The sequence below is a fragment of the Sebastes fasciatus genome, chromosome 1, assembly GCF_043250625.1.
Source record: "Sebastes fasciatus isolate fSebFas1 chromosome 1, fSebFas1.pri, whole genome shotgun sequence".
Taxonomy (NCBI): domain Eukaryota; kingdom Metazoa; phylum Chordata; class Actinopteri; order Perciformes; family Sebastidae; genus Sebastes; species Sebastes fasciatus.
Genome location: NC_133795.1, coordinates 28299813 through 28319337, shown reverse-complemented (window position 1 = coordinate 28319337; position 19525 = coordinate 28299813). Strand labels below are relative to the sequence as shown.

Sequence of the window (19525 nt, the reverse complement as noted above, 5' to 3'; positions counted from 1 at the left end):
GGTGCTGGAGGTTGATGGTGGTTGTCAGGCAGAGGCATGTCATAAATGACTTCTCCAGTGTTTGCTTTCTGCGAGTAGGCCTATACTGCATGGCTATTTCAGTTGAGTTTCAGTTTTGATGTGTGTTGATACATGCAAATGAATCATACTTTGTGTTTTTATGTGTTTGTGTGGAGGAAAGAGAGACAGAACAAGAGTCAGTGTGCTCGCTTCCCTACATGAAACACCTAATTACGCTTTGCCTTTGAGAAAAAACATGCAGCAGATGCTATGTGAAGTGTTTTGCTAAATAGTGTCTGTACTCTTTTCCAGAGTGCCCAGGATCTGAATTACAGCATTATGAACACTGTTATGCTTGCTACGTGAAAACACTTTGCCACCACAGTTAATCCTAATTATTTGGCAGAATGATTAACATGATTGTGTGAAAGGAAATACTCCCATCGTTTCTATAATGAGCCATTTTCCCCCCCACTCAGCGCCACTCATGGAGGCTGGCATGCCACCGCTACGCTGCCAGTTTCAGACAACATGTGGATAATATTTTGAGTGCTTGTTAACTGCAGGACTGGGAGAGCTGGCATGCACATATGTTGTTCAGTTAGAGGGTGAATGTGCTCTTTTTTGCTCCTTCTCTGTTAATTTTTTACATGTCAATCCCAATTGTCCTGCCAAAAAACGCCTGTCTGCCTGCCAAACTCTTTAAATGCACTTTTAGAAATGGAATTGAGGTACAGCTAAAGTTGTGTCTTGCTCTACTGTCTGTCTACGGGAATTCATTGAGGTCGTGTACATTTTTTTTACTCTTTCATGGGTAGGTTAAAGTTTTGTGTTTAAAGAAAATAAATGATTAGGGTATAAAATAATTTGTAAAAGATAATTTAACTTTTTTGATGTCTGCACTATTCTGTTGTTTGCTGTTCATATCAGAGTATTCATTTCAAAGTAAACCATTTAAAAAAATACCTTCTTATGATTCACGCAGCAATTTATGATGCATGTGATTGCATGTGATTTTGAGATTACATTTGTTTCTTTGAGATAGGGATAGGACGATATAGGACTTTATCACTGATTGTGATAAAAAATGTGACAATAAATTGAGCATGGTGAATTTCTATTATCGGGATAATTGGGATTGAATATTCTCTCGAGCGACTTGAAAAACTATCATAGAGAAGTGAAAAAGAGAGCCTGATTAAATAAATACAGGTATTATCATGTAAGAAAGAACAGACAATGTTGCTATTTTTTTAATTTATTTATCCTTTGTTTATGCATGGGCACCTTATGGTTTATGATTACCGTATTTAAGATGGTTTTTTTTCACAAAAAATTATGTTCTCTGTGATACAATAAAAATATTAGTTTCTTAAGGAAGAGTGATTCCAGTTTGTTGTAGTGCCATTTTAAGAGTTTCAAGCATATTTATTGATGATTATCGGTATAATATTGTGAATTGCAATTATTTTGGACAGGAGAATCGTGACATGACATTTTCATATCGTTCCATACCTACTTTGAGAATACAGTAGAACAAAACATTGTCATGTGATCATAATATTAGAGTGCTGTTATGTTGGTTTTATGCCAAAATTAAGAAATTAGACAAGGTGGTTTATTAGTGCTTCCGTGTGTATTCATTAAAGTGCTTTCTATGTCCACATTAACTAAGTCCAGAACCTTCTTGTCCAGGTATGAGATCCGGGACCCACACATGGTGGAGGAAAATGTCATGGAGGTGCTGAAGGAGAGGGCCGACTTTGACAACTATAAGCCCCGCCCCTTCAACATGCGCGAATTCTACGACCGGACGGGCCACGACATCAAGGACATGCTGCTCTCCTGCTACTACCGGGGCATGGAGTGCAGTGCTGAAGACTTCAAAGTGGTGAGTCAGGCGTATCAATAGTTAAATGTCCTCCGCGGGGCCCGCTGAGGTCTGCCAAGACGAGGGTCAACTGAGCATGTTTGTAATACAAGGTCAGCGTTGGAAAAAGTTTATTATAACATCTATATAATATGATCTCAGCCGAGCAGCCGTCGTTGAAGTTTGCTTTTGGGAAATGACCCGACAGGATATATATATGGTAGTGAATTGTATAGACTGTGTTTTTATCCTCAGTTTTTATCCTCAGTTCAATCAGTCCAGATCCCTCTGTTGCCCCTCAGGATGGGACTGAGAACCATTGTGTACACTGGCCAAGGGCCACTAAGTGTACATCTTAGATACACACCATGTAGACGTGTGCTGCTGGCCTTAGTGCGCTAGTCTACAGTCTCTCAAAGGTTGAGCAATGCTCTCATAAAAGGTTGAAACTTGTTTTTTTGCTGAACCCTGGGTCAGTGCCATAACGCTTGCTTTATGAGTACGAAGTTAAAAAATTGGTTGCTCTGGGAGATTTTCTGTGAGTGTTTGTTTTCTCTCATCTGTCGGATGGTTACAGACATCCAGTTATTACCTGGAAGCCGTGTGACCTTTATATCTGTTGAGCGTTGTATGGCTTCATCAGATACAGCAGCAGTAAAGAGAACAGCTAAGCTGTCTGAAGCCACAACACCTGTTTACATTTATAGAGACACTGACTGCACTATTGACTTGTTTTGTAGGTAACACACTCACAGAATTGGTTTGTAATTTAATGTGCATTTTGCTGACACCAGGAAATGTATGGACATTGAATTGTTGCAGAAAAAAAGGAGAAAATTAGCAGTTCTTTCTCTTTAATTCGCTGGATGTTTGACTTTCTTCATCATCTGAATTTCTTTGTCTGCGGTTTGGTAGCATGCGGTGTGTTTATCAGAGCTTGTTTGCTGAGAACGGCTGCTTACTGCTGCTGGAAATTGGGTTGATAAGTGCGGTGACTCTCAACCATACAGTAAATATTTGGGCCGTAATACAATACAGTGAAACAGAGCTGCAGAGTTGGCGGATATTTCTTCACTGACCATTTCAAATCATACCTTTTCATTCAGATGAATATCTTTTTTTCCCCTAAAGGTTCCTGCTGTTTTATTGTCAGAGTAAGTAAGGCAACAGTTACTACTGTATTAGCGAGTGGGGACACCTTGTTTTTGTGAGTGAAATTGCTGTAATGTAAACTTGGAAAGCTCTTAACCAGTTTAAGAATTGAAATGCTAAATTTGTTGATGCTGAAAAGGAATTATTAATACATTTAGAAAAAGAACACCAAAACATTTAGATGGACAGAAGGCAACTCCAACTCAGAAAAAAATTGTTTCAGGTGACTGAAAAAAAATCCTAAAAACATAACAAGGCTCAGAAGAAAAAAAAGGGGACCCACAGTAAAATGTCACACATTGCAAACAGTGGCAGCCTGTTGTGGGAGAGGGAGCGAATCCAGACGGAGCAACTATCCAGCAGATGCTCATGCCAGAGCAGGTGGCGAGTGAGGATGGCACTGTATTGATAAGGTTTATGTCTCTTGAGGATCCCGTAGTGATTGCGACCTAATACACATTTGTAAATGTCTCACGAAGAGTCCAGTCGTCATAGATCACTGAATATCTCCTATTTGGTGCATTTTGTAGATACTGCACTCTTTTGAACTCAATGTACTTCAGACCTATTTCATAGTGTTAAACAGAAACATTTCAATTTGAATCAAGGTAATACCACTTATATACTTTTAAAAAGAGGGTAGTTTTATTCAAATTGCAGTTGGACTCAACCTGACAGCATTTACACTTCTCAAGTAATTGATCTTAAAAGCTTTCAGAGAATGAACAGCAGCAAGACTGGCATAGTCCTAATAAATGCAGACTTTTAAACAACTTACCCGTCTAAAGCTGACTTTAAGTGCTTCAATTTAAAAATAATGAACTTTTTGGTTAGGCTTATGCTAATGGTCCCTATCTGTCGATATGCACTTTTTAATACAGCACAACTTTATAATTTACAGCAAATTATTTTGCGAACCCCCTTACCGAGTGCCACGGACCCCACTTTGAGAATCACTGCTTTAGAGGCTGAGACATTTGACAAATATAATAATAATACATGAAACATGTCCACCAATCGGAAGGTCGTGGTTCGATCCCTGGCTGCTCCGGGTCACATGTCGATGTGTCCTTGAGAAAGACACTCAACCCCAAATTGCTTCCGAAGGCATAGCCATCGGTGTGTGAATGAGTATTTAGATTAGATCCTGAAGGGCAAAGTTGGCACCTTAGCAGCCTCTGCCATCAGTGTATGAATGTGTGTGTTAGAATAGGTGAATGCTGACATGTAGTGTAAAGAGCTTTGAGTGGTCGGAAGACTAGAAAAGCGCTATATAAATGCAAGTCCATTTACTCTTTATATGCATACAGAGAGAGAGTTACATTACAGGCGTTCTTCCAGACCAGTTCACCAGTTTGATGAATAACATGCATGCATGTAAGCAGAGTGTGTCTGAAAGAAAGCAAGAACATGATTATTTAATATGGCCCAGTGTCTCACTATTACACCCTGTGTCCTTCAGTGGTCCTTTGAGGTAGAATATCTCTCCCCCCCCCATATCCTGTAAAACCATGTAGTACAGCAGTGGGCTGCAACCTGGCCCACATGGTGTGGCTCCTCTAATGTGCTGATGTGACCACATTTACTGTAGTTAGTTGTGCTTATGGCAGATGGTGCTTTGCAGGGTTTACTGTATTAGTACAGTAGTGGACCTGTATAGAACAGCTCAGCAGAGAGCACTAATGGTGTGGAAAGAATCCTCAGTATGATAGAAAAAGCAAAAAAAAAAGCATGACGAACACTCCCACCAGTCTCTGCCTCCAAAACCCCAGAGCATGGAACCAGTAAAACTGTGATTAACACTGTCGGCAGCTTCTGCTTGTTTACCCCCAGCATCGGCAGCGTGCCTCGCTGTATAGCTGCTCCCTGGCCGTGGAAGATAGCCAGAAACAAATGTCTCCTCTACATATGGCATCAGGAAGTCCGGTTGCATCGCATCATTTTATCAGTGCTCTGATAGAGACGGAAGATAAAACAGTCAGACCGCAGCGATGGTAGCACTTAATGCAGACAGTCTCAGATGGGATGGTGAGAATCCGCAATGTAATACCGTCTAATGTTCTGATGGATGAATGGACTTGGTCGGATGGAATTGATTTCACACTGTTTTCAGGTTCAGGTGTTGAGTCCGCCATTATCCGATCTGAAGCACAGTCCTTGTCAGAGGCCAATGTTATCATCATTAATGGTCACTGGTCCCAATACCCAGTGGGACACAGTGCCATAGAACCAATTTCCAGTCATTACTGCTGAAAGTGTTACAGATTAGTACCTCCCTCTATCTCTGACACTCCTCTATTCCACTCATTGTGTCCCTGCCTCCTCTTTCTCCTTGGAAAAGACTTTTGCTAATTATGAATGCAGAAGGTTTGGCTTACGTCTTTTAGCTCCGCTGATATTAAAGAACAGCGGGGAAGAAAAATTACCCTCAATTAATATTAATAGGTGACCTACAGCTTCTGAACCATAGCTGCAGGAGATAATAAGAAATCGCTAAAAAGTGAGCGAAATACAAGGCCCATAATTTGATTTTTTTATGACCTTGTGTTTAATTAAAGAGACACATGCGTCGACACATGGAGGAATCGTGATTGTACAGAATCAGCGTAAGAAGAAAACGATTGGGTACACAGTCTGTCTTCGTGCATCCCTGTGGAACTCTCTGCAGATAATATGTTGATAGGCGATTGAACATCTGAGTTATTTCATTTTGAACACTTCAAGACTCCCACGTCTGACTTCAATCACCGGGGGAAACTCTGACAGACTTATAACTTTGCAAAACTGAAGCTAAGAGGGGGTTGGCGGAAAGAGAGAAAGAAAGAGACGGCACATGAGAGAGAAAATAAGAACAAGAGAGAGACAGGGGTGGATAGAGGGCCCAGGTAACAACAAAGTCCTTGGGATGAGACTGAACATAATGGTCAAGTGCTGCAGAGAGGCACAAAGACACATAACAGCAGCTGCCAGAACAGTAGGAGCAATAGCAGTACTATCAGTAGACACACAGGTTTGTTCTCATTTAACCTCGCAGAGAATGCAGAGCTGCACTGTATCTCCCTTTTCCAGCTGCCCAATTGTTTGCCCAGACACAATGAAGTATGGCAGCTCTACAGGTCTCTCCTTTCCACTCTTATACCTTTTTTTATTAAAAACAAAATGTCAGCTTCTATCCAAATGCATTGAAAGGAATAAAAATACTATAGGTCATGGTGGTATTTAGTCAAGATTTCAGGCTATCTTGAACGAATTTGGACAATCATCACAATTATACTACTTTTTTTTTCATGTGCCTGTCAATGGTCAGTTTACTTTACTTTACAGTTGTCTGTGCAGAAGGGCTGGGGGACGATACACCGATCTCCCGATTCCATACTATCACGATACTTGGGTGCCGATTCGATATGTATTGTGAATTTTAAGTGTTGCGATTCTACAAGAATTGAGATTCGATATTACGATTTATTGGGAACTTTTTTTGTTAACACTAGATCATGGGAAAAAGTTGATTCCTACACTTCAAGGGACTTTTACTTTGGAAAATATTTAAATCAATCATGTCAATGTCCTGAAGTCAAATATATCAGTCATTGTCAGGCATTATTTTTCTTTCAAAAATCAAAAAATAATCTCCCTCACAAATTAGTGGTATTTTATTTCTAATTTATAAGAGACATGTAATGTTTTATACTTCTGGTGACTATAATCCAATCAATCTTATTTCAATATATGTATTTTGTAAATACAGTTCCCTTTGTTAACACCTTATTTTGAAAACCAGATGTAGTCACACGTGTATACTTCCTCTAACTTCGCCAAGTCCGTCGCTAGCTCTCCCGTCAGCTCCGTTCTCTTTACACATCCATGGTCAGTTCCATCGGGGCCGTTTGAATGCATTTTACATAAATGTCAGTATGTGGGTGCTCTACAGTTGTAGCATCGGCCGATTTGACCACAGAGATGAGAGTGACGGCTGGCTTGACCGCACGTTACCGCAATACGATAACGTTTCCTGTCCATGAAGAGTTAGCATGCAGCTTTAGCCATGATGTCTAGTTCTGCTTTTCCTGGCAATGTGTGAAACCCAAAGTGTTTCCATGCTTTACTGTATGTGTAGTGTTTACTACTTTGGATTTAACATGTAAGGGTGCAGATCGTATCCAGGTGGACCCTCTGCCGTTTTCTACTATCTCGTATCAGCTCACTGCGGTTTGTTTTGGTTGACGGATAAGGAACAGATATGACATCATGTTACTCAGACTACAACAATAAAAGCGAAAGAATAACTTATTTCACCTCCGCTTAGATCAAATGAAGCAAATATATCGATTCTGGCATTTCAAAATCTTGATACATAGATTTTTTTCCGACCCCTGCCGTGCAGTCTCTCTGTACACTCCAATACTACTCCAGTAGTTCCTTCTATGTTCTGTTTTCTTTGATAACAGCATGATTTATCCTGCGCTATTCACAAGGATGAAGAGTTGCCAGCCAAATGAGGAAAGTAGCAACCTTGGGAGATTTGCGGACATCCGCTGATGATAAATTTTCTAAGTGTCAAAGTGCAATTTCAGTAATTAAATTTCAGTTGACATTTTAATACCTTTAAACTAAATTAAAATCAGAAAACACTAATTGATAGAACTGACCTTGAACACATGTTGGAATTATTGCACAACTTCAATACTGTCTTGCATTGATCTCTTTACCAAACCGAACACACAAAAGCCTCCTTGAAAAACACTTCAATATTCAACTCTAACAGCATCAAATTGCAGTGTGACATTAATGTTAGCCTCAATAAAGTTAAAGCCCATTGATTGAAATCTTTGTGCGGTGATATATATCTGTTAAACTCTCAGTTGTGGATGGGTTCAAGTTTAAATTACTGCCATAATAGACATTTGTATTTGTCTTTCATAGTTCCCGTCAGCCCATTTAGTCTCCCTGTCAAGTCTGTGACAACACTTTGTGTAACCCAGACTCTTACGTAATTACCATGATCATCCTATTGAGCTATTGGCTCCATTTCTGCTGTGCATTGACCCTCAGAGTCCACCCTTCGTTGTCCAGAGAAGTGTCGCTAATGAGATCAATAGAGAAAGCCTTTCTGAGACACCTGACCATGGTTCACATTTCACAAACACCCTTTGAATCGATCGAAAGGATAGGTTGGGATCTTTCTTAAATACAATTCTCACGTCACATTTGTAAGTTAAAAGAATTATTGGTTGCTGTAATAATTCATCCGAGTGTTCCCTTAGACATGCGAGGAGTGTTTTCTGTCTGAAATAGCCTCCTTCATGTTTACAGGGATTGTATTTCATTGCTGAGCCATGGTGAAAGGATACTGGTACAGTAGTCGTGTGTAGGCTTCGCGCTGGGGCCAGCGTGAGGCATCTGATTTCTTAGCTTAATTCTTGCTGTAATCTAATTTAATTCTATTAGCTATTAAATGTGATGACTGTTGAGACTGACGCGAGTCCTTTGAGGTACCTGTCATTTGTAATATCAGACATCCAAATGCGCTTTAATCTCCCGTTCCTCATCAACTGTTTTTGACACAGCTCACCTTTGTTCCACCCTGTTTTATTCATAGCGATTCCCGTCTCATTAATCAGCTCAAAGCCGATGATTCTGCCGTTCTCTTTTGGCTGGACAATTCCCACCACTTTCCCTCTTGAGGATAAATCAATCAATTTGCTATTACTGTAGAACTCAAAGACATGGATCAATTAGGTTGTTGCTGAGTAATGGATGCATCCCTAATGAAAAAAACGCTTTCCCTTTGAGTGTAACGAGGCCAGTGGCTCTCCCTGACACAGTCTTATCTTTTACTCTCATCATCTGTCAAATTACAAATGAAATTGTGAGGTGATAATGATTTTGTAATGTGTCCATTCTAAATATCTTTTTCAACCAACTAAGATGCTGAATCAAACATTTGACACCGAACACATATACTGTATGAACTGGAACGCTAGTACATATCTAAGAGAAGATATTGTTAACATATTTCTTTTCTTCCAAGACATAGTTTTACCAGAATTGTCTGTTTTTTTTCTTTTCCAGTAGATTTGGTCAAGCTTTCATTCATGCTTCTGTCACCCAGATGTTTCAACCATCTGTTCTGTACTTTTAGCTTTTAACTTCTTTTCTTGCGTGCTAACTAGTTTTCACTCAATCGCAACACATGATGTTATGGTGACTCAGGTTGGTTGTTTGTTGCTGATAGTTTATGGGTTATTGTGACAGGCACACTAAAGAGCAACCACGCTGTTCGTCACGTCTGTGTGCGTGAGTGTGAGTGTGTGTAGTTATGAAGTTTGCCAACTTTTATAGCTCATTTTTTTTCTTAAAAGTAGTTTTTTAATGATGAAAACATACAAAACACACATAAAAACACTATAGTTTAAATAAAATGGAAAGATGGTTGTGACATACATTTTTACATCGTTCATGTAATTTAGGATGGAATCATTTTTGAGTTGCATAATGTGATGGTTCTGGCAATGATAAACGTTTTATATTGGCATATGTGGTCACTATGAAGTCAGTAATTATTGTCCACACTGTTGTTGGCTTTTTCAGCAGGGCAGGGATGAAATGATACTATAGACCTAGACTTCCTGACAGGGCTTTTGAAAAAAACAAGAATGTCTACACACATACACAAAAGGGCACCTTTGACCTGACCTCTTAGTTGCATTTTTAATTGCAGAATGATTTGATAGAGATAGTTCCCTGATGTGTGAGGTGCAGGGTTGAAAAAAAGGAGGGAAACACAGATGAAGGCAAATTCAGGAGAGATCTGAGAATCAATTTTATCCATGAGACCCTGCCACTGCTCCTATCCTCACAAAAAATATGTTTTAACAATGAATTGGGTGGGGGAGAAATGCAAGAGAAATAAAGAGAGGGAGAGAACTTATCCCTTAAATAATCAATTTTAAACACTTTGGTGGAGATCAGAGGCAACGGATGGCTGCGCAGGGCTTTGTAGTGAGAGAGAGGAGGAGAAAGTGGAGGGGGGAGGGGGGGCAGGAAACTGTCCTGAAATAAGAACGCTGGTTTGTGTGCCTCTGTTTGGCTCTGAGTTGGTGGTGCCGGGCAGCCAGTGGGAACAGGAGGAAGGAGGAAAGAGGTGGGGATTGATAGACACTGAGGGAGAGCAGTGGCGCACTAGCTGCATGAGAAGCAGGGTATTGTGAGCTCTCTGTGCAAAGGTCCTCAATGCATGCACATAGTGTGTAAAGCTCTCAGTTCGCTCCACTCCACCGCACAAACAATGGATGTATGGTTTCCATTCTGCAGACAGTCTTAGTGATTATTCACATGGCACTAGCAGGTGGCACACTGCTGCATTAGTCGACTAATTAACGTCCAGAGTCATATTAGCAGGGCTGACTTTTTTTTTGCTTCTCTTATTCCCCTTTCCATCATTTTCATAATTTAGTAATTCTTATAGCAAACCTGGTACATTTGCCTCGGTACATTACATTTGGCAAATTGTATTCTTCCCTCTAGTTCATTAACACCTTTTGAATTCATTAAAGATAAATTACTGGGAAACGTGATTAATGGTTTTGGCATTTAAAGTTGATTCTGATAATTACAGCAGCTGATTGATGACCGGCTGCGAGTTAAGAGTATGTGCTTGTTTCCAGAGATTGCATGATGTCGCTTTTTTTGTTGTTGCCTTAACTGCATTATTAGATATGACACTTGGGAAGGTGAGCAACAGACAGGTCAAAAAGACGTTTCTTTATTTCACAGAGGACAGGGTACAGATGCTATCATCTTTGTGCCTCAGCGTCTGGGGATAAAGAGAGGAAAGAGCAGTTGGAACACCACCAGGTCCCAACGGGATGCTGTGTTTTCATGTTACAGTACCAGCTATTGTCTTGATTGTTTTTTTTCCTTTGTCTCTTGGGTGCTCCACTACCTTAAAAATACCCTGTCAACTTCCTTTTGACTTTGTTTTTTATTCAATGGGGGTAAGAAATGAATAATTTGTTGTGTTCTTGTTACATATTAGAAAAACAAATCGTTTACTGCATTTTTAAAGTCTGATTTTTTTTATTGCTAATACATATGTTGTTAATGTTTAAGCATGTAGGCAGTTACCTTCATGAAGCCCGGGGCTTAGCTGCATCCGCTAAATTATTGCACTTTTATCGATGTCGAGGTAATTTTGGAGTTACACCTGAAAGTGGTTGCGTGAGAGGGAAGGCGATGGAGTAGCCACGCATAAGACTGAGAACAAGCGGTCCACATACTGATTATCTGGCGTTATGTTTTTATGCTCTTTGTTGAATACATCTGTGATTTCCTCACTCAGATGTGATGTGATGAGCAGGTTTTGATGTGCTCACCTGTCTTAGCTGCCCCAGTCAGTCAGTCAGTCAGTCAGTCAGTCAGTCAGTCAGTCAGTCAGTCAGTCAGTCAGTCAGTCAGTCAGTCAGTCAGTCAGTCCGTTTGAAATGATTAATGCTTCTTTGGATTCCTTTCTGATGAATATACTGTAGAGGCTTGTAACTCAAGGCTCAAACAACCTCCGTGTGTCCTTGTTATCGTCTGTTCACCCACCAAGGCCTGGAGGCAGCAGCTCATCCATTGTTTATTGCATTTGTTTTCAGTATTTTGAGACAAAGTTTCAGAGTTGCAACCTTGTGAAAATGGGGCTTTGAGAATATCGTCGTCTCAGTCATCTGCCTCTGACTAAGGGCAAAGTCAAGCTTCAAGAAAAGACAAGATTTAGAAATTCTGTAGAAACAGGACGAAAGTGGTTTGAAATTTCCGAAGCAATCCGTTTAAATAACATGAACATTTTTGTTTGCAGATAAAATATCTTTGAGACTTTTGAGACTTCAGTAGGAAGAAGGTTTTTGGCATCATTGCGGAAAAATTCCATAATAACCTTTCAGCATATTGTAATTGAAGTGCTCTGAGAGAAAACTAGACTTCTGCTCCTCCTCATGGCTCTGATTTCAGGTTGTGTATTGGCAAGAATCAGGCAATACGACACGTATCACGATACAGGCCATATATTGCGATTCTGTAATCCAATTTTTGGAAAACTGTCTTAGAATAAAGAACACACCACCATATGTATAAAATCAGAGTAAAAAAAGTTTACTTTTTTTCTGCAATCAGAACTGTGGGATCTGCATTTGCATTTATCACAGTACCTGTAAAATCCAACATCATAGCACTACTTTGAGAGTGCATATCGCTTTGCTAATGAATAACAGTATTGACTGAGTTAATCTTTGCATGTAAAATATTACATTATTATTAGTGTTTCAGAATCGATTCAGTATCGCAAAACATAATATCGCGATATTCTATTTTCTCGATATGTTCTTACACCCCCAATCTAGCCCGTGACGGGAGACTTGGGCCAATCACAGGTCATTTCAGAGGGAGTGTTTCTACTGAGCGTTCCTATTGGCTGTGCTCCGGCTGGTGGGCGGTGCTTGGTATTTCTTCAAAAGATCTCAACATGGCTGCCGGGTCACAAACTTTCTAATTTTACAGCTAAACAGTACAAGACAAGATGTTTCTGAAAACATTTGAGGCGAGAAATAGGCATTACAGTAACAGAATATAGATTCATATTTGATCAGCGCTGCCTAGTTTGACCATTTGATCAGAGTTCGCGAGTGATTGACAGCTGGCTCTGATTGGTTGTTTTCCTCCGGTCATCTTGCAGATGCCATTAGGAGCACCGGAGGACACAGAGGCACATGATTTTTTTTCAGATTACCTGTCTCATGCACTACTGTCAGGATATAGTGACCGTTTTAGAAATATAACTTTTTTTAAATCAGATATGCTCCATTTCTACCCTCTGCTGCTTTAAAGCAGTTTCTCAAAATCAAAATTTTGAGTGTTGGCTTATTTTGTCAACACTTTTGTACTGAAAAGTGTAATAATGTGATGTGTCCGCCCACACACAGGCAAATATGAATATTTTATTTAAATGATCTAAAATTAAAAATGAGGCTACATTAAAAATACTTTTTTGTGTGTTGGACTTGGTCACAGTGGACCTCCTGGAGTAACACCAGAAGGTGGCTGCAGGGCCCGATGTTCAAATAGAAAAAAGAAAGACTTCAATAATTGGTAGTTTTCAAATCCGGGCTGTCCTGAGTGAAGACAGTGGCTCAGTGCTTCAGTGAGCGGTAGCGATAGTGGTGTGTAGCTGCCAGATCAGACATCCACCAGTTTAAACGAACATGCCTTCCAGCAGTGTTTCAATAATCAGACTCTGCCTGCAGGATCCCGAAGCAGTCCTCTTTTTCTCATCCTCATCCATGCTGCCTGCTGAATGTCACTTTTGAATGTTTAATTACCATATATAATATAGTATAATTGATGAGATATATATAAACATAATTCTAACCTCTGTAACCTCTGTGTTGCATCCTACATTTTTCTTTCTTAACCTTTCTCCTCTTTGCTGAAGACAACTGTCAGTCATTATCTTTTAATGTTTCCTCAGCTCGCAGTCTTTTTTATCTCACTATTCCCTTGCGATGGATTTTTTTTTTCCCTCTCCCAGCGGTGGGGGCTGGTGAGGGATTTTAAAAGCATCAGAAATCATTTACAGATTGCTGAGTGTACAGTTCACACCCGCCCAGTTCCTTGTGTGCAGACCTCAGAAAGGTGCAGGCAGCATATTCATGCAGTCCATCTAATTTATGGCTCTATTCAGTATTAAATATGTGTGTACGTGGGTGTGTATGTGTGTTTGCGTGTGTGTGTATGGTGTGCATGCGAACAGGTCAGTAAAAGCTCCAAATTATATCCAGATTCAAGAGCTTCTCCTATACAGTAAAATGCTGACCTGCAACTTTGTTGGTTAAAGCTCCCAAAAGCAAAGTTCATGGTCTTTTTTTATCTCTTAAGGCTGTACAGCTATCGAAAAAGTTGCCAGTTTCTTAGGTTGTAATTTACGAAACTGGAGCAGGTCTGCCGCTCCTGCTTTTTCCCGTATGGTGCTTGTCTGTAGTTGCATCTGTGTTTTTGAATTTGGGGTTGATCTGTAACATTATACATTTGTACATATGTCCTTAACTGTAGGCGCTAAGATTCTTGAGGTTGTGTTTGTCATATAGGCAAAGAAAGGGCGTTCCTGTAATGCTGCAACTTTGGCCACTGCAGCATTTCTCTTTTAATACGGGAAAGTAATTTTGTCCTAATGCCAGACTGACAGTTACAACGGATGTGCCAGGTCTGGGTTACAAATCAGTAGATGGGAGGTGGCAGCAGAGTGGACCGAGCTAAAATACAACCGCTGCACCCCTATTCTGTCACTGAGTTTATGCTCCTGTTTACCAGAGGAGCCAACAGCTGGGCCGATAAGCACTGAGATTATTGTTTATGAAAGGAGGAAGGAAGGTTGTAGTGGAGTTAAGATCGCATGATACGTTACCTAAACAATAGAGACGGGATCCAACAAGTGGCTCACTCCACTCGTGCAACCTTGGAGTCTGTTTATCAGACTTTGTCAAAGAGGCTGTTGCCAGTTTTTCTGACCCTGTGTCTTAGTAAACATAAAAAGCCAAACCACCAACTGTAGTGGCCTCATTTTCGAGTACCGTCATAGATATCTGCTTGATTGCCAATGTCCTTGTGCTTCGTTTTGGTCACCTGGATCACATCAACTAACCATTCTCTGACTTTTTAGCATTTCCAGCATTTTCATCTAATTTCACTTCTTCACTGTGTGTTGAAAGAGCAGGAAGAGACTCATTTGTTGCCTTGACAAACACACATTCATGGTGTCCTGAAAAATTACTTTTATCCAGCGTTTGGTATTTAGATTTAAATTTAAGTAATTTAAGTGATTGGCCAGATAACGCCACCATAAAGGAAAGGTCAAAACGTCCAATTTGGAAAGGCCGTATTAGTTCTCTGCCATTTGATGTTGATCAAAGTAGAAGACAACTGATGCAAGTTGTTACAGATGCAGCCAGTGGTGTCTGCAGGCTTTCAGCACCTCTCAGAATAGTGACATCAAGAACTGAACTTTTGACCGTTTTGATCTTGCCGTGTATATACATGTACATCCAATGAAACACGAAACTGGCTGGCCCACACTAAAAGATTTTTCAAATCTTAACAGATGTTGAAAATGTGAGAGACCCCTCACATAACACCATGTTATGTTAAAGGTATAATATGAATCATTTCCGCATTAAAATGTTTAAAAATGACTCTACCTATGTTAAATGTTTTTTTAATTTATATATGTTTTTATTCCCGGGGAAACACGGGATACACCGGATAATGCGTCATTTTTGAACACTTGTGATGAGGCACGCTCAGAAAGTTCTTTTTAGTATAATTGTTTTGACTGCGGTTCGCCACATAACTTTAGCTAACGTTACAGTAACATTAGCTATGTGGACGGTCGACTCATCTAACGTTACGTTCCCTGCGGCTGTTTCATTAGAATGTAATGACATAACGTGAATAAACGTGACTAAATGTAACATGAATAAAACCTTTACACATTACCTCGCCTGTGAACATGATTTCTGCCTGAGTCACGTCAGATAGATTTTCATCGGCAATGGTGAAGACACCAACTCCCATGATCCCACGCTACTTCACGATGTCATCAAACTACTCCTTTTGTTATTGTTTTGATTGAGAGCCGCCTAGCAGCAGGAATTACATATTGTGTGTTTAGATTTAATAGTTTTGTTCCTATAGTGTGTGTTGAGCTACGTTTTGGCCGAAACAGCAGCACACCACACACTAACAGACTATTTCATGAACATCAAAAAACAGAAACCTCGCAAAGTCTCTCGCGATCAAACATGACTTTAGTCTAAACAACCATGGCAGGAAGAATTAGCGATGTTAGTTTTTTCACTACTTTGTACTGAAAATTTACGAAGAAAAAAGAAAAATGATGATTCTAGTTTTGCATTAGCCCATGCATTAGCCACGGCCACCATTACTGCGGTTGTTGTCCTTCCGCTTCAGTCAGCTTGGTTCTCAATTGGTTATCGTTCTTTCCCGCATGATTGCGTCACCGGCTGTCCTCGTTGTTCCCCACCCACAACAGGATATCTTATCCGAAATATTGAACATGTTCAATATTTGCGTTTTGAAATCGTGCGGCCAGGATGGACTTCTGAGCCGATCGGGGGATGTAATAAACACTCTTAACATACCTCACACCACAGAAACATCTGGAAAGATAATCAAGGCTTTGTTGTCGGGAGGGGGGAATCTGGCCAAAATTGGCTAGATTACTGGTTGTGTGTTCCCCGCATAAAATGGCTTACTGCTGAGTGCCAAAGCAGCTCTCATGAATTACAAAATTACTGATTATCATAATAGTTAGACACATAAATTATCTTGCATTTTTGTTGACATTTAAAAATCAGCAGTTATAAAATAGATTGAGATGGAGTGCTGCTTAGAAAAACCAAATAATGTTTTCAAATGTATGATGATGAATTATAAATGATAATAATGAACTATAATGGATCTCCTAATACACCCAGAGCTCAGTCTAATTTCCGCAACAACGCAAACATGCGATATTGGCTTGATTTCTCCACTTTTAAGTTTCACAATGCAATCATTTTATTGTGAAAGACCATTCCTTTCTATAGTGGTAGACTGGAGTTATTATATATATATATATAACACAGTATAATATCAATAATCATGTCCCAAGTAGATACACAAAGACAGTAGTTTGGCAGTATTTGTCATGGCTGATCAATGCATTTCTTTACTTGATGGGTACTGGCTTCATACAGCCTGATTCATGTTTGATCCTGTGTTTATTGGAAGCTGTTGCGCGGTACCCCCTGGACAGGCACAAACAAATAAATAACAGTGGGTTGTGTATGATTATGATTCAACTTGTCAGCGTGTGTCAGCTAGAAAAGAGAGTAGAACTCCTTTGGGTAAAAAAAATGCTTTTTTAAGAGAACAGGCGTTTTGGGATCAATATTAGGTTAATCATTTAAAAGGCAGATTTCAGTCAGGTTAATGTAGGTGAGGTAAAACCATTTCAATCTACCGGTCCTCTCGTTTATGCAACATTTCCTAGATAGTTATCAGCCTGAGGTTCTCAAAACCAGCCTGTCTATTGACATTAGATTCAACACTTAGCCTTTACTACACTGACAAAAAATCCTCCATTTTCTACTTCAAGGCGCTGCACAGAGTCACAGCTATAATAATCACTTTGTCCAGCAGGCTATAAGAAGTGGGTGGCTCGTGCTGAGAGAGCGAGGACCCACTTTTATATTTATGTTTTGATAGTCCTGCTCTTATCATGTCTGGGTCCCACAGTGTCCTTTCTGTGAGACACAAAATGTAGATGGCCTTAGTTTTCTGGTTCAAAGCCTAGTTTAGTCGGGGAGCAGAGCTTCACTTCATGTGTCAAAGAAATAAAAAGCTTCCACTTAACACTGTCGTGCATGACTTCATCCTGCAGATTATGCTCAACCGACTGTAAGGGTTGGTGTGTCGAAGAGAAGGGCATGCGCTGGTCTTCCCAACTGCATGTGAGCATGGGAGTGTGTGTCTGTGTCTGTATGTGTCTGATTACTCTTCGCTTAGTGTGGGAGTGTCGCTTCTGGTGCACACATGGTGATGCAAGTGTGTACATCAAAGGTGTGTGATGGGATGGTTTTAAATTTACATTTTCCTTTATAGACAGGGAGTATCATGCTTTGCTTTTATATTCCATTTACAATCACTCTGACACTGCAAACCATTTCTCCAGTCGCGTTCTGTTTGTATGTACATCAATTTGCTGCTGGTATCATGCAGTATGTAGTACCTCTAAAGAAGGGGGATATATTCCAAATCAACTAGTTTATTATGCATCTCTGAAGGCGAAACATGTTAATAGCAGTTCTGAACAATATTCGAAGAAGCTGGGCAAGATACTTGATAATTGTTAAGATAATTGTTTAAATATGGAGATAACAGCATACACTTTTGGACGGTCTTTCCTTGAAGGCATTCGTAGTGTTGAACTTGTTTTTACACTCAAAAATGAGTGAAATAGTTGTGTAGAAAGAATGAAGATCTTTAGAGAGAAGTTCAAATCCTGCCGACTTCCACATGCCCGGCTGTTTAATCGCTGATTAAAGTGGGCATGAATGTCAGACTGTCAATTTAGGAAAGTTGCAGAAATTGTCTGACACAGTTTGACCAACCGACAAGCAGTTTGGTTGGAGCATACTGATATCTCTGGGGCTCCTTTCTAAACCCCTGTAACTAGGCAACATTAGCAGAGTAGTCACGAGTTAAACAAGTTAGAACAAATTAAACGCAGTAATACACTACGGAGGTGATATGGATTTTCAAAGTCTGAAACAGCAACGCTCTGCTGCATCTGAGAAGTTTGCACAGATAGTTGTGCTACCCTCATGATGGATATCACCAACCAAAGATTGTCATTTTCAAATCATCCCGTTCTGATTCCCTGGGCGTTGAATACCGATGCTTTGTCACGGCCTTCGACTTTCGATACCACCGCTCAAAGTACCCTTTAACACCTGTATGAGACACACTTCCATTAACTACAATGTAAACCCATCCGCGGCAATATTAAACACTAGGGAAAGTGCGCTGGGAGTGTTGAGACGTAGTTTAAAGAGCAAAAGAGACGCCTCGGGCAGGCGGGATGGGAGGTGGCTGGGTCCAACAAACATGAGGCTTTTATCCAGGACACCGCTGTTCATGTCAAGTGCGTTAAGTTTCACTTTCACGTTACAATCAACTGTTCATTTGTTTAATTTTTACTTTACAAACATAGCAGTTCACAGTAGTTCAACCACGTAGTTTTTTCCTAAACCTAACTTAAGTTGATTTGTTGCCTAAACCTAAAGTGACGCCAAGAGGCGTGACGCGACATCAAGGGGCGTTACGTGATGCCAAGGGGCGGTAATTGACGAGTTGGGTGAGAATGTGTTGTTTCAAATCGTACGTATATGTTTTAAATCATGATGAGTGATGTGATGTACTTGGGCATGCAACATTTTACTTCCATTTAAGAAGCTTCTGAAAAAGGGATGTTCATGTGCGAGCGAGAGGGACGGTATTTATACTAGGCTAATTAATGTATCAACAAATTTGTACTGAAACTCTGGTATCAAAATGACACCGGCATAAAAAACAATTCAAAAGCTACCCTATTTTTAAAGAATAGATTATAGTCTGTGTTTAAAAGTTGCGTTCAGGTTGTAACCATGTGAAGTTGCTGTTTGTAATAAGAAATTCAGTTTTACAAAGTAGTTTGGCCTTTATGGTCTCTGATTGGTTCTAAATAGTGCAAACTGAGTGCCATAGAAATACCACTTTGTTTTTTCTTTTCTCTGTTTAATAACATGGAAATAAATCCTAAAAAATAAAAGTGTGGCCCGTGTCTAGACTTGTCGTACTGCTTGGAAAACATAGATGTGATATTCATGCCATATCGCCCATCCCGTGTTTGCATGCTTGATTTAGTGT

At 40.0% G+C, this 19525-nt stretch overlaps 1 protein-coding gene across 3 annotated transcripts in view; it reads left to right on the top strand.

The window, feature by feature from the left end:
- asic1b (acid-sensing (proton-gated) ion channel 1b) overlaps positions 1-19525 on the top strand; it is a 256548-nt gene that overhangs the window by 69614 nt on the left and 167409 nt on the right. For all 3 annotated transcript variants that reach the window (XM_074641573.1, XM_074641581.1, XM_074641564.1), the window contains one exon: positions 1696-1891. In XM_074641573.1, coding sequence (XP_074497674.1) covers positions 1718-1891 — 174 coding nt within the window. In that variant the 5' untranslated portion in view covers positions 1696-1717. The remainder of the gene's footprint in view (positions 1-1695; positions 1892-19525) is intronic.